This window comes from Gavialis gangeticus, unplaced genomic scaffold (genome assembly GCF_001723915.1).
Source record: "Gavialis gangeticus isolate Ggan-Ray unplaced genomic scaffold, GavGan_comp1, whole genome shotgun sequence".
Taxonomy (NCBI): domain Eukaryota; kingdom Metazoa; phylum Chordata; order Crocodylia; family Gavialidae; genus Gavialis; species Gavialis gangeticus.
Window position 1 is genome coordinate 34,074,301 of NW_017728995.1, and position 11,724 is coordinate 34,086,024.

The 11,724-nt window shown below is 49.6% G+C and overlaps 1 protein-coding gene across 1 annotated transcript; it reads right to left on the reverse strand.

Moving 5' to 3' along the window:
* Positions 1 to 3,774: 3,774 nt before the first annotated feature.
* On the reverse strand, positions 3,775 to 11,722 carry GMNC (geminin coiled-coil domain containing; the record flags this gene model as incomplete). The annotated part of the gene is made up of 4 exons (XM_019503062.1): positions 3,775 to 6,270; positions 8,622 to 8,738; positions 10,203 to 10,288; positions 11,578 to 11,722. Coding segments are annotated over 4 exons (996 nt in total), but the record flags the coding sequence as incomplete, so codon positions are not given.
* Between the last annotated feature and the right edge of the window lie 2 nt (positions 11,723 to 11,724).

An 11,724-nucleotide genomic window follows, 5' to 3' on the forward strand; every position in this document is an offset into this window, starting at 1 on the left:
GGAAATCTCTGGGGCTATTTTGGGAATTGCGTGTAAGTGTTTGCACACCAAACTGAAAATATTGCATGGGACCCTTGAAAATACCCTTGAAATACCCCAGACTGCCATGCTTCCTCGTTTGAGAATCACTGAGATAAGACTCCACCAATTCACCTTCATCAGCTTACACATATGGTCCAATCCTGCTGTCGCTGGGCACCCACATTTAATATGGAAAGGCCTGCTCCTGCTTTCATCCAAGGCATCGGGGAAACTCTGATTTAATTCAGTAAGAGCTCTTTTGAGAGCTTGGGTTCATTAGGAAGGCAGGGGTGAACTACAAGCCTGATAAAAATGTTCCTCTTTATGTGAAGCCTCTTCATGTGGGCAAGCACAATTTTTCATGAGCACATTGTGTGAGAGCACAAAGTCCACATCCTCTGAAGGAGCACTTATTGAGGGCTCCAGGACTTTTGCTTAAGATGTGGAAACACGAGCATGACTAAAAGCAGGCATAATCCTAGATTTGATAGCCCTAGAGAGGTCTGTGGATGACAAGTGGGGAAAAAGCCTGACTTTCCAACTCATCCAGGGCCCTAAATGTTTGGTCAGTGGAGCTGCATATGAAGGAGCTGGAGACATTTACAGCACTGAGGTGTTATTTCCAGCTTTATTAGATATAACTTATTGGCACCAATAATCTTGGCTCTGACACATCATTAGGACTTTTTGCACCCACTGACACATACACACTGACACATACACACACACCACAACATCCAACCAAGAAGCATTATATTAATTGCCGCTGATATTACTGCCCGTTTCTAGAGACACCGAATGCTTTTTGTGTGCAATGGCACGTGTTGCCTTCGCATCACCACAAAGGATAAAAAAAAATAAGGCCTTTCAGATAAAAATAACAAAGCAAATCTGTTCATTCAACACAGGGATTTATAGGGGGTGAAACTTGCCCCTGCAAAAAGGGGGAGCCAGTGTTTCTGGGCAATGTCTGTCCAGCTGAAGCACGCTGTATTCCCAAGGTTTAAACAGTGCTGCATAGGCTTTATGTACTGCAGGCCATGGGCTTGCTGTGAGGTTTCCCCATAGGGAACAGCAGATAGCATCACATTGCTGATGCAGATTGATGCTGGAACTGGGGAAAGCCAAGGCACAGAGACCACACGAGCTGCTTGAGCCAACATCAGGTGCCACAACTACCGATCCCCCCTCCCCCTAATTAATGACTTAATTAGCTGAAAGCACTGGCCCATGGGTTCAGCCTTTTGGTGGTCTCTGCTCACACCCACCTCCTGCCTCCCTAAGCATGGCCATGAGGCAGAACAGCCCAGTCAGGATCAGAGTCTGTTGCTAATGACTTCAGTCACTGCAGCAACTGGGCCTGGCGCAGTTATGAATGGGTTAATTAAACAACTTTGGGTGGTCAGGAATGACCGGAAAACTGAAGCATAGGATGAATGAAGTAACTTAACCATGGACACACCATGACTGAACCCAAGATCCCTACGGTCCCAGTCAAGATCCTTCCTACCTTCTAGCTATTGACCAAAGACAGTATGCTAAATGGAGACTGCTGAATGATGGAGAAGCCCAGGAAAGAGAAGGAACCAGCTTGAAATGAAGCCTGGTTTCTAAAGTTTCAAAAAGCGAGGGCCTCAAGACAGGCCTGTAAGATCATATTTAGCTGCCGACATAAGTTCCTGGTTTTCAGAGGTAACAGGGATCTGCCAAACTTCCTTTCAGAAAGGATGGCGGACGGGTTTTTAGTCATCTACAGCTTCATTATAGGAACAACAGTACTTCACCTCAAGGCACTGCTTAATATTCATTTGTTCCCAGTGAATTCATTTGGTGCTTCACTACTTCACTCAATGTGACCAGTACTGGGCCCAGGAGAAACATATTGTTTTATAGAGGAACACAGAAAGATAGATATTTATTAGGCCTTTCAGGACTAGCTTCCTTACAGAGACAGTGTATTAGGGAAAATGGTTTGCTATTGTTCTTGGGAAATGGGGGCTCAGTGGGTTTTTATTATTATTATAACTAAATAAATATTGCACAGAAAAATCTTCCACAGACATTCGCTCAAATAACTGATCTTTCAGTGCCATGAACATCCATGTCATTAGGTTTAATCAGTAGAAATGTCTCAAAAAGCAAATTTCAAAGGCACATTCATGAAGATTTGCCAAAAAAAAGGAATGGGAACAATTTCATGTGCCTTTTGTGGCCAAACACAATTAATTGAACCAAACTAAAAGAAAAAATAAAAGAAGCAACTATTTGTGACGAACGCATGGGATGAAACAATATTGTGCTGAATAAAATTGCAGAAATGCAGGAAAAAGAGGCTACCTTTGGCTAAATTAGTCACTTGACTAGTTTTCTCAGGTCTGTAATTTATTTAAGTGCTGTGCAGAAGGATGGCATAGGTATCATTTAAGTCTCATTGGGCGTATCTACACATGCTTGAATGTACTTTAGTTAATGCACATTGAATCTAGTGCCTTCATTGTGAGGGTGTTTTAACATGTGCTCTGGTAGTTGGAGGGAGGCCACTTTAATTAGAGCAGCTTGACAGTCTTAATTAAAGTGCCTGGAGTGTCTCATGTATCAGTGTCTCTACGTTTCAAGATGGTGGCAGGGGCACTTTATCTAAAGCTTGTTGAACGAGCTTTAGTTAAAGTGCCTCCGTTGTGATTTTGAAGTGTGGGAACACCAATATACAAGATGCAGAGGCTGGCTGGAGTGCATTAATTAGCATGCTTCAGCAGACTTAATTAATCAAGTCTGCTCCAATGCACTGTAATTACAGTGCATCAGAGCAGCCTCCATGCTCATGTACAGGCAACCTTAGTGGTGCTTTAATGCACATTAAAATAGACTAATGCGCATTAAAGTACTCATGTAGATGTGTCCATATATCCCTATTCTGAGGTGTTACCGGGGACTTAACAGCCTAGGCTTAATGCTGACATCCTGCATGTGGCAAATGTCATCCTAGTGATGTCTAGCAAAGAACAAGAAAAAAATGTAGTTCCTGTTCTGAAAAACAAACAAACCTAGCGATGTGGGGATCAAACAGGGAGAATGACCTAACTGCTCATTTAAGATTCATTTGGTTTAAAGACCAGTTACTGGACTAAAGGTAAAGACTGTAATGCCGTCAGTTGTATGACACTACGATATGTAAATAGGACTGCCTACTACGCTCTCATTTTATAGTTTTAACACATAATAAAGGTGCAGTTGCATAGGGGGGCAGAGACTCTCCCGGACACCTGGTTTAATCCTTTGTAGCATGCTGCTCACCATGTTTAGACAACACATAAGCACATACCCAGACATCACACTCCCGTCACGCTCTCATGTTAAGGAAAGTTAATTAAACAACGTGCTTTCTACCCTCTGTACAGATCAATATTAGAGCAATAACCTTAGCAAACAGAAAAAAACATCCTATATGCACCCATCTTCCACAGCTGTCTAGAGAGCAGAACAGAGCTAGTTAACATCTTGTCTAGAAAAAATGAAGGCGCTGTTTGTATCAGAGGGAACCTCATCCTGCTTTCATTTAAAATATAGCAAAGCAGAAAATTTGCTACCAGTGGTTTTGATTCTGCTCCACCTGAAACTGGCCAAACTTCCATTGGTTTGGTTTTAATTTGCATGCATGATTGCACTGGGTTAAACTGCTGCCTCTGCTAAATGCATTTAAACTTCTTCTTCTGTGCACAGAACACCTACCCTAACCCTCCAGAATAAGTTACATACAAATACAGATCGGTTTATTTAAATATTGTACAAAGAATTAGTTTAGCTCCTGACGCAGAAGCTCCAATACTGAGAGTCTAAGGCACAAGAGGATGCTTAAAGTAGAAAAAATGGATTTTAATCCTTAACTATGTAAAATAAAATTAGACCTAGGCTTTATAGGAAAATAAGTAACAGGAAGGACCCTTTCATAAAGAATCTTTCCTCAAATTGTGGTCACAGATGCAAATAGACCTCCTTGGGAGAGTAGGAATCACCAGGTCCATCCCTTGGTTCTCAGTTCGATTAAGACTTGAACGCCAAAAGATGAGCTGAAGTCAATTAGCAAGCAAAGGTTAAGCAAAACATTGGATGTCTGTAAGTTTACTTTGTATCAGCAGACTTCATCTTGTTCTAACTACTGCTAACAGTGCCGTCAGCTTCTCTAGCACCCTCTGTCCCAGGATTTTAAAGCAGTTTTACAGGCAGAAATGCATTTACCCCTGGAACACCCCTGGGGGATAGGTAAGTGCCTAGAGAAAATCCTCAGTCCCAGGTAATGGCTTCAACCACTAGAGGACACTGTCCCCAATGTCAGAGGAAACATTTCCCACGGAGAGGAGAGGACAAAAGAAAAGCCGAAAGTCGCCTAGCTTTTGCGAGAAGCAGAGGTCTCTGGGAAACGAAACCTCAGGCTGATGCTGCTTCGGATCCAGACGCTGTTTTCTGGAGCAGGAAAAAAAAGTCACGTGCAACCAGCTCTGAGTGTCTGGGGTAGCCCAGAGGGAGCCACAGGCCCTGCTGATAAAACTAAACGTGGCTTTTGTGAGCAAAGGTGTCCAGTATCCAACAGCAAAACACCGAAACCTCCAACAAGTGCGCCCGGGAGCAAGTCGGTCCCAGCCTGATGGCTGATGATCACAGAGACTATTGCAAGCGCAAGGGGATTCATTTGTTGTGCTAGCAAAGGTGGCTCTGAATTTCTCTCTCTGCAAGCTGTAATTTCTCCCAGCAACATACCGGGCCATCCCCTCAGCTGGCAGTGGTACAGTTACATTGCTTGACAACAGCCGAGCACCCAGCCTGCCACCTGTAATTCCAGAGACAGCGAGAAAGCGATGGAGCAGTTTTGCCTCTGTGGGTCCCGCAGTGAAAACAGCTTCAAAAAACAAAGTGCAGGGAACACTAGTTGCTGATTTGGTGCAGAAAACCTGCAAGGTTGGCTGAGTTCCTCCTGGCTCATAAGGTGCCGTCCGTGTTCACAAGCAAGTGATTGCAGGGACAAGAATGAGGGGCTGGAGCATGTGCTAGTGGACCCCTTGGTGCTTGGCAAGATATGCAGCCACAGGGACTTCCAGGCTCCCAGCACCAGTACGCCTATCCCCACTTCTCCATCCCTGGTCCGAACCAGCTCTGACACAAAAGGGCAATAGCAGAGACCACGTTCCTTTCCTGTCCCACCTCTGGGCAATCAGGTCCAGGAGGCGGTGGTTCCCAGGGGTCCAAGGCAGGCGATGCTGGGTGCAATCCTGCCCAGCAGCTCCAAGACGGCAGGAGATGGTTGGTGTGGCAGGAGGGCTGGGATGCATGGCAGTGATGGGTTAGCAGATGCAAAGAACAGACTAGGGGGCCCTGTTTGTGTGTCAGAGCCTGGGCAGAGAGTTTATACACTTCTCAGTGCAATCTGGAGCCGCTCTGGCCAAACTCAGGAGCGTGAGGGGGGTGTGTGAAATGAGCTGAGGGGTGCAGCAAGAGAAAAGCCCGTAGGAGGGACAGTGCTTCCATTCTCCCAGCCCCTCTCCAGCACGAGCAAGGTTAGTTTCAATGGCTCAGTGTCTGTAAACCCATCCCCAGTGGCTGGTGTGGTCACTCGGACTGCTTAGGCACCCATGTGAACTTCCAGCCCCCGTCATCATCACGGCGCACAAAGGCCTGGCCTTGCTGGAAGGTGTGCGTCTTCACGTTGCGGTGGGGGCTCACGGATGTGGTAAAGGCCACTTCGGTTTTGTTGCGTGACACATCCTGGGAGAAATAGGGCAATCCATAGGTGGGGAAAGGCACGTCACCATGCCCGGAGGAGAATGCACAAGGCGTTGAGGAGAGAAGGGGGAGATAAGGTGTAACCTCCTTGCAGGGGCTGGCCGTGCTGGGGATGCGGGTCAAAGGCTCGCAGCCGTACAGAGCTGTTGGGTCCTCTGCACTGTCATAATCCATGGCCTCCATGGGCCGCGGGCAGTACGGGTCCTTTCCCAGCTCGGTGGCCAGGGCACTGTAGTTAGCTGATACCGACTCATCAATGGTGTCGATGTCTTTTAACCCAAGGGTCTGTAGCACCCAGCTGTCCACTGCCGGGCAGGGGGGCTCTTCGCAGGCAGTGAACTCGCTGAAGAGGTTTCTCCTGACTTTTGCCGGTGGAGGAGACTCTGGAGGGGCAAAGCAATCGTTCTCCTTGACCTTCGTCTTGCCACCTCTGAAGATGGCATGGTCTCTCTGGCCAGTAACCGACAGCAGTTTCTAGACAAGAGAATGGGAGGACAAGGCAGGTTACAAACTAATCAGGCTTGTTCCAAAGCTAATTATACCCAGAGCTTGTTCTCCATGACAAGGCAGGTGCAGCTGTGATCACTTGGGGGCATTGCTCCCTTTGGGAATGACCCACGGCCTTGAAAGACCAGAGCACGGTAAGGCTGGAGCTGAGATTGTCTTCATGTGGGAGTTCAGAGCAAATCCTGCTGCAGTGTCTGGACAGCAGGACGGGAAAGACACCTAGGATGACCCTGGGTTGTATGGAAACAGATGAGGCAGCACAGATCGCCAGGCATCCTCAGGGGTCTCCCCTTATAGAGGGGAAAGGACGGGAGAAGCAAACAGCAACTTTTCCCTACAACAAATCAGAGGGATTGCCCCTGAGAGCCTCACCGAGACCCCCAGCTCCTTGCCCTCATGACCTAAAGAGGCAGCAAGGAGCCCAGTTCCTGTGTCCGTGGGGGCCAGGGTTGCTGGAGGAAGCATGGAGTCAGGGCTCAGGGCATAGCCCACCTTCAACCATCATAAGGGGGCTGAATGACTTGACAAAGATCTCCAGGATAGTCTGTGGCAGAGCTGGGAACAGGGTCTCTTCTCTGAACAGAGGCTTCTTTGCCTTCCAGGGACGGAAAAAGAGGCATCCTTGCTCCCACCGGAAGGACTGATGAGCAGATAGAGGTGTTGGGGAGAGAAAGATCCTTACTTCTTCTGAACTCCTCTTCTAAGAAACCATAGTGAGCAGATCACTGGGTTTTTGGTCCTCTGGCAAGTGTGGGGGGAAAAAAACCAATCAACCAACCCCCAAAACAAACCTTGATCCAGGACAAACAAAGATGTCGTATGACCCAAGGAAAAAAAAAAAAACTCATTTTGGATTTGAGCCTTTTTATTTAAAAAAAAGGTGGGGGGAGGGAGCATTGAGAAAAAATAAAGTTTATAAAAATGGTGAAGCAATAAGTTTCAACAAAAAATGGAAACGTGCAATTTTGAAAATGGTTAAATGAAACGTTTTGTGTTTAGTTAATAAAGAAATATTTCAACCCAAAAAACCAGCAACGCTCAGATGCAATTGGCTGAGATTTTCACTTTGCTGAATCTCCAGTTTTTCCAAAGAAAGTTTTGGCCCAAATAATTTTCAGCCTGTTTGACTCATGGACTGGAGGTGATAAAGTTTAATATCTTTATTAATGATCTGAAAGATGGGATGGAGTACACACTAAGCAAATTGGCAGATGACCCCAAATGAGGGGAGCAGTAGATATAGTGGAGGGCCGGGCTGGGATTCAGACACCTCAACACATTGGAAGACTGGGCCAAATGAAATCTCATGCAGTTCAACAAGGACAAGAAAAGTCCTGCACTGAGGAGGGAGCAATCCCCTGCACCGGTGCAGGTTGGGGGTGACGGGCTGGGAAGCAGCTCTGCAGAAAAGGACCTGGGGGGGCAGGGGACAAGAAGCTGGACAGGAGCCAGCAGTGTGCCCTTGGTGCCAAGAAGGCGACCAGCATCCTGGGCTGCATCGGTAGGAGCGTTGCCAGTAGATCGAGGGCAGCAATTCTTCCCCTCTGTTCAGCACTGGGGAGGCCACATCTGGAGTCCTGTGTCCAGCTGTGGGCCCCCCACTGCAGAAAGGATGTGGACAAATTAGAGGACTGGCAACAAAAATGGTTGTGGGGCTGGGGGACAGGACTGGTGAGGAGAGGCTGAGGGAACTGGGCTGATTGAGTCTGCAGAAGAGAAGACCGAGGGGGATTGAATAGCAGCCTTCACCTCCCTGCAGGGGGGCTGCAAAGAGGATGGAGCTGGACTGGTCTCAGTGGTAGCAGATGACAAGACAAGGAGCAATGGGCTCAAGCTTCAGCAAGGGAAGTTGAGGTTGGATATTAAGAAAGACTCTCTCACTAGGAGGGTGGTGAAAAACTGGAACAGGTTCCCCACAGGGGGTTGAGGTCTCCATCCTTGGAGGGTTTTAAGGCCCAACTCGAGAAAGGCTTGGCTGGGATGACGGAGTTGGGGCTGGTCCTGCTTGGAGCAGGGGGTTGGACTTGACGTGACCTCCCGAGGTCCCTTCCACCCTCATTTCCTATGATTCTACATTCAGTTCATAACTCAGGAACATGACTTAGTCCTATCTACAACAGTCAGGCAAACCATGAAACAACTATCACGTGAGAACATGACCACCCTTCTGGAAGTTTTGCAAGTGTTGGAGAGGTCTTCATATTTGTGCATTATCTACCTGTGGCCATTACCCCCCGTTTAACTATTAAGCCTTTCACCTGCGTGCTGCATTCCCATTTTCTCTACACATGCTTCCACAGTGGGTGTGAACACCATACCTTGGCCTTCTCTTCCAAGCACTTAATCAAAGCTGAATTCAGGTATTGTCGGAGGTTGTTATTCTCTTCATGTAACCTAGCAAGTTCCTCTTCCTTCTGCAGCAAGGTATCTTGAAGCTGCAAAATACAGAGACGAATGAATACACACTTCTGGGGTGTGTTGACTCTGTAACCTAATCGCCGCTGCCCTGCTCGGATTGGCCTGCCAGGATTTGATAATTTTTGTGTTTGCTTTGTGAACGCAGTCCCCAGAACCCCTTGTCCCGGCAGCTCTCCGTGGCATGACTGTTCAGTTCTCACTTTTGACTTCTCTTATTCTTCACCAAGTGCTTGAGGAAATTACTTTGAAAACCTGTAACCACAGAAGCATAATAGAGGTGTGCAGGGGAATGAACTGCAAACAGCCCTTTAAATACACAGATTATCTCGGCCACAATGCATGACTGCCAGTTCTTCTGCTGCTCGCCAGAGAGCCTCAGCTTCCCTCTGGATCCCGGCCTTGCTACCCTGGACCCAGCCGGAGGAGAAACAAGAGGCTGAGGGTGCAGTTAATAAAATGCAGATCCCAGTGTCACTCTTTCTACTAGAGTTTCATGCAGAGGCCCCAGTGAGAGCCAGTATCCAGTGCATACGCCAGGTAGGAGGCAGGCACTGACACACAGATCTCACAAGCTGCAGAGACAGGTTGAGAAAAGATGCTTGAATTTAGGGAAAAAATCCTAGCACTGATCAAACCAATGGGCGAACACCCCTTGACTTCAGTGGGGCCAAGATTTTATTTTGGGTCAGGATCACCTTGAATTATGGAGCCAGGTATAAGGGGAAATATGTAGTTGGCATATCCAATGCCCTTTTTACTGCCTGTAAGAATCAACCGAAAAGGAACAGGAAATGTGACTGTGTTTCTTCCCCAATGTGATTAACTTTTGCTATGTGAGATACCCGAGGCATCTGGAGCACATGCATAAAATCTGCGCAGTATCAGACCCTAAGGCATTTCCTAGAGATGCCTCAGATCTCTTTGGACAGAGATGGTGTAAAGTAGATGGGCTGGAGACACGGACACTGCAATGATCCCTTGGGAATTATTCCTTGTATTACTCCTAAGAGACTGATCAGCAAACACTTCCAACCCAATCCACCAGATCAACTGAGAGATTTCAAATAGGAAACCATGCTGCTCTGCTGCAGGCTTCCTAAGTTATTTGCAGCAGACAAACTGCTCTGTGATTTTTTTCTGCACTCAAAAACGGCGTGCAATGCCCCGACCCGGCATTTCCCGACGGAGGTCTTGGTGCTGACGAGGCAGGCCTCAAGTCTAACGAGGGGTGCCCCGAGTCTGAAAAAGGTCGAGAGCAGCCATTCAAATATTTCAGGACGACTCAAAGATGGAGAGAGAGCAGGGACAAAAATGACTTGGTGTTACCAGCACTTCCCACGCCCATGCCAAAGAGAAACGCCGGCTGATGGATACGTCGATCCCAAACCCGCTCTGAGTATAAATGCAGGCACGGAGGCCTGTGTCCTGTAAGGGGGGGGGTGTGCTCCCCCGGGGAAGGGGGGCATTACAGGACAGGTTACCTGCTTGTTTCTGTAGAGCTGGGAGGACAGCTGGTCTCCTGGCCACACGTCATCCTGACCAGCAAAATCCAAATCACAGAACGGGTCTGGGAGGGGGAACAGAAATCAAAGCAATGAACGCAGGAACCCGAGTTTCCACACCAATACAGAAACCATCGTCAAGGGCATTTCAAACCCTGTGGTTTGCTCCTGCAGGCAAGGAAGGGTTTTGCTACACAGCAGAGAGATGTCAGCTATTTAAACTACTGAATAACACATCTGGAAATCAGCCTTGGTTAGGGCCAAGACCTCTCTGTCGGGCAGACACTTGGATCTGTCAGTAGGAAAGCAGGTTTCAACGTAACCCTGAGGCAGAGGGGCAGCGGGCAGGGAGTCCAGACACCTGGGTTCCCATCTGGACATTATTGCTCCTCCACCGTGGCCCTGGGCCATCCCCGTTTCCCCATCTCTGGTAGAGGCTAACATCCGGACAGCTGGGCTGCCTCGTGGAGGACCAGGGCAGGCTGGTCCGAGACCTACCAGGTGGCACGTTCACAGCAGCCGCTTCCCTCCTGGCTCCCTCAGACCCTGGTCTGCCTAATGCATCCCCCTCTGTAAGAGCTGCCCCTGATGGGGCCACACTGCCCCGGATCCATGCTGCCCTGGGTGGTGAGCGGGGTCCAACCAGGTTTCCCCCTGTTCCTCTCTGCGTTGAAGCCTCCAGCATGGACAGTCCCAGCTGTTGTGGCTCACAAGCTGTGCCCCTCCTGCCCAACCCCCAAATTTCCCAGGAATCAAGCAACACCCCCAGCCTGGCATTGCACCCCTTCCAGGGGGGATCAGGCAACACCCCGCGCACCCAGCCTGGCATTGCACCCCTTCCAGGGGGGATCAGGCAACACCCCGCCCACCCAGCCTGGCATTGCACCCTGTCCAGGGGCATCAGACAACACTCTGCTGAGCCTGGCATTGCACCCCTTCCAGGGGGGAGATCAGGCAACAAACCCCAGCCTGGCATTGCACCCATTCCAGAGGGCAGCACCCCCCCACCGCAGCCTGGCATTGCACCCCTTCCAGGGGGGATCAGGCAACACCCGTGGCAGCCTGGCATTGCATCCCGTCCAGGGTGGATCAGGCAACAAACCCCAGCCTGGCATTGCACCCCTTCCAGAGGGCAGCACCCCCCCGCCCCAGCCTGGCACTGCACCCCTTCCAGGGGGGTTTAAGCAATGCCCCGTCCCCAAGCCTGGCACTGCACCCTTGCGGGGGCACCATCCGCGCCCAGCCTGGCATTGCAGCAGGGGCGCTGGCACGCTCGGGCAGCGGTGGGCTGAGGGCAGGCGGGCTCCCGCTCGCTCCTGGCTGCAGGGGTCCGGCCGGGGCCGGCCCGACTTACCGCGGCGCGGTCCCTGGGCGCTGTTGTCCGGGAGACCGGCAGCCCAGGAGGACACCCGGGTCTCCTTGGAGACATCAACACTGGCGGCGTTGGCGGCGGGCGGGCAGGCGCTGGCGCGGCAGCAGGAGCAGGGGCAGGAGCGCGGCG